We start from the raw sequence: 2,500 nt of genomic DNA on the forward strand, positions 1-2,500 counted from the left end.
TAGAGAAAGAGAGCGAGAGCGAGAGAGAGAGCGAGTGAGAGTGAGAGCGAAAGAGAGAGAGAGAGAGAGAGAGAGAGAGAGAGAGAGAGAGAGAGAGAGAGAGAAAGAGAGTTTGCCGGTTAAACCTTTACAGAAAGTGTCATTTACATAACGTGACTACAAACTCTCTCTTCTCGTTTGCCTACATCTGTGTTCTTTACATATGTGCAGTTTTTGCGCACAGATGATGGGAACGAAAGTTATAAGTAATAGAATTGTCTTGCTGATGACGCTGAATCTGACAACACAGACACACACACACACGCACACACACACACACACACACACACACACACACACACACACACACACTCTCTCTCACACACACACAAACACACACACACACGCACGCACACATACACACACACAGATAAAAAAGAAAGAGATAAACATATAGACTGACAAACAGACAGACTATCAGAAAGAGATAAACAAGGCGATCGATAAGCACACGGACATACATTTAGGCAATTGGGTAGAAAGATATACTGACACAGATATTCCGAATGAAAGGGACGGAAACATAGGCCGGCAAATTTACACAACAAATAAAATCTCAGAGGGAGTAAGATGACGTTCAAAGAACCGCAGAAATGGTGGCTGGACGGAGCCTACCTTAGAAGACATGCTGGATATTAGGTGATCAGAACAGTATGTGATGTAGGGCGAGGCTGATTCATACTTATATACTTCTTCAGACCACACTTTCGTTGTTTACATGTGGCCAAAACTTTACCTTAACCGTAAATTATAACCTATGTTTTAGCTTCACTTTTACGTCACCCAAACACAGGCTCGGTAAACCATCAGTTGGCGTCACGACACGTCATACTTGAAATTGACCAATCATGGGCCTAAACTTAATGGTTACGTCACCGGTGGGCGTGGTCGATGCAGCGTATGAGCGAGGGTCAAGGCGAGATACAGTAATTACAAAGCTATTACAGCGAAGGGCGGCGCAAACAACGGTTTATAGTGTCATCAAGATAATAATCCAAGCTGTTGCGGTTTACGCTTGTTCTTAACCTCAGCCGAGCGGAGGCCGGCACTGCTCCTTCGAGGATCGATTGTCATACATTACATGCTCAGGATGGTTTAATTTATGCACACACACTCACATGTAGATAGATAGAGAGATTGTTTTATTAGTATCATTATTATCATTATTATTATTAATATCTTAATAGTAATTATTATTAACATGATTATTACTGTTGTTATTACAATTACCTTTAATAATATCATCATTATCATTATTATTATCGATATTATAATGATAATAATAGTTATGATTTTTATCATCATCAACATTGTTAATATTATTATCATTATCATCAGTATTACTACTACTACTACTACTACTTCTATTATTATCATAATTATCATTATCAATATCAGTAACCTTATTGCTAACAACATCGTTATTATTATTACTATCACCTTTATCCCTATCAGTTTTACCCCCCTCCAAAAAAAAAGAAAAAAAAAAAAGCGTTTTCCCGCTCTGCGCCGGAACTTCGCCTTGGGCATCATTTCAAGTCGCGCACGGGAGGCGCCTCGTCGCCAGATCTTCATACAAGAGCAGTCTAATACAGTTCAAAGGCGTTTTGAGGCCACGTGGGATGGGTATTTGATATATGGCGGGCGTGCTAAGGTCAGCCTTAAGTAGCAAATCTCAATGGCTAATCTGTCTAATCGGCGAAATGTTCAGATAACCCATTTTTAATCACGCGTTCTATGGCCGTTCCGAAAACCCAGTGGATCCTGGCACAACGCATCTCCTTTCATTGTATAGGATGAAGAGTTTTCACGAATACGTGTTGTCTAATAGAAATAATAAGTGTATTAGAGTATACATAACTTAATAAAAGTACAAAATACATTATACATGCATAGTTATATATATTCCTTTTCATAGAGGAATGTGTATGGCGAAGTGGTGCTCTGTTGAGAGTAGCCAGTTCAACCAGTATACTGTTTGCAGTCCATTGGGGTCATAACTCATCCAAGAAAATTCCTTGTCAAATATTGATGGTTAACAGGTAGAGAAGGCAAAAATAATTTTAATAAATAATTTATTTAGCCTGTTATTGGATGTTTTTTTAACACGCGACTAAAATATTTCTAGTCACGTCATAACGTAATCAAAACAAAATAAAGCATAACGTTTTGTACAAAACTTAGTAGGCAACGTCTCCCCCCCTGCTCTTGACTGCGTCCGGGACAGCCAAGGGGAGACTTGATATGCAGGGAAAGCGACGTTGTAGTGTGCCACAGGCCGCCGTGTGTCCTTCATCCCTCCATGCATGTGGGAAGTAAATGGCCGAATGAAGTCATGCTACCGTGCTCATCGACCGCCAAGGGAAGTCAAGCAAAGCTTCTCTGTTTGCCATTTCCTTCGTTTGTTTGTTTTGCATGTCCGCACATCTGATTGGTTTCAAAGACTGTTTCTTCTCCACGT

The 2,500-nt window shown here is 40.0% G+C and overlaps 1 protein-coding gene across 1 annotated transcript in view; it reads right to left on the minus strand.

Annotated features, from left to right (window-relative positions):
- Positions 1-720, minus strand: part of LOC125045084 (cuticle protein 19-like) — a 1,816-nt gene extending 1,096 nt beyond the window's left edge. Inside the window, exon 1 of the mRNA XM_047642170.1 lies at positions 655-720. Within this exon, the coding sequence (XP_047498126.1) occupies positions 655-666 (12 nt within the window). The 5' untranslated portion in view covers positions 667-720. The remainder of the gene's footprint in view (positions 1-654) is intronic.
- Positions 721-2,500: the final 1,780 nt, after the last annotated feature.

The sequence above is a fragment of the Penaeus chinensis genome, chromosome 36 (genome assembly GCF_019202785.1).
Source record: "Penaeus chinensis breed Huanghai No. 1 chromosome 36, ASM1920278v2, whole genome shotgun sequence".
Lineage (NCBI taxonomy): Eukaryota > Metazoa > Arthropoda > Malacostraca > Decapoda > Penaeidae > Penaeus > Penaeus chinensis.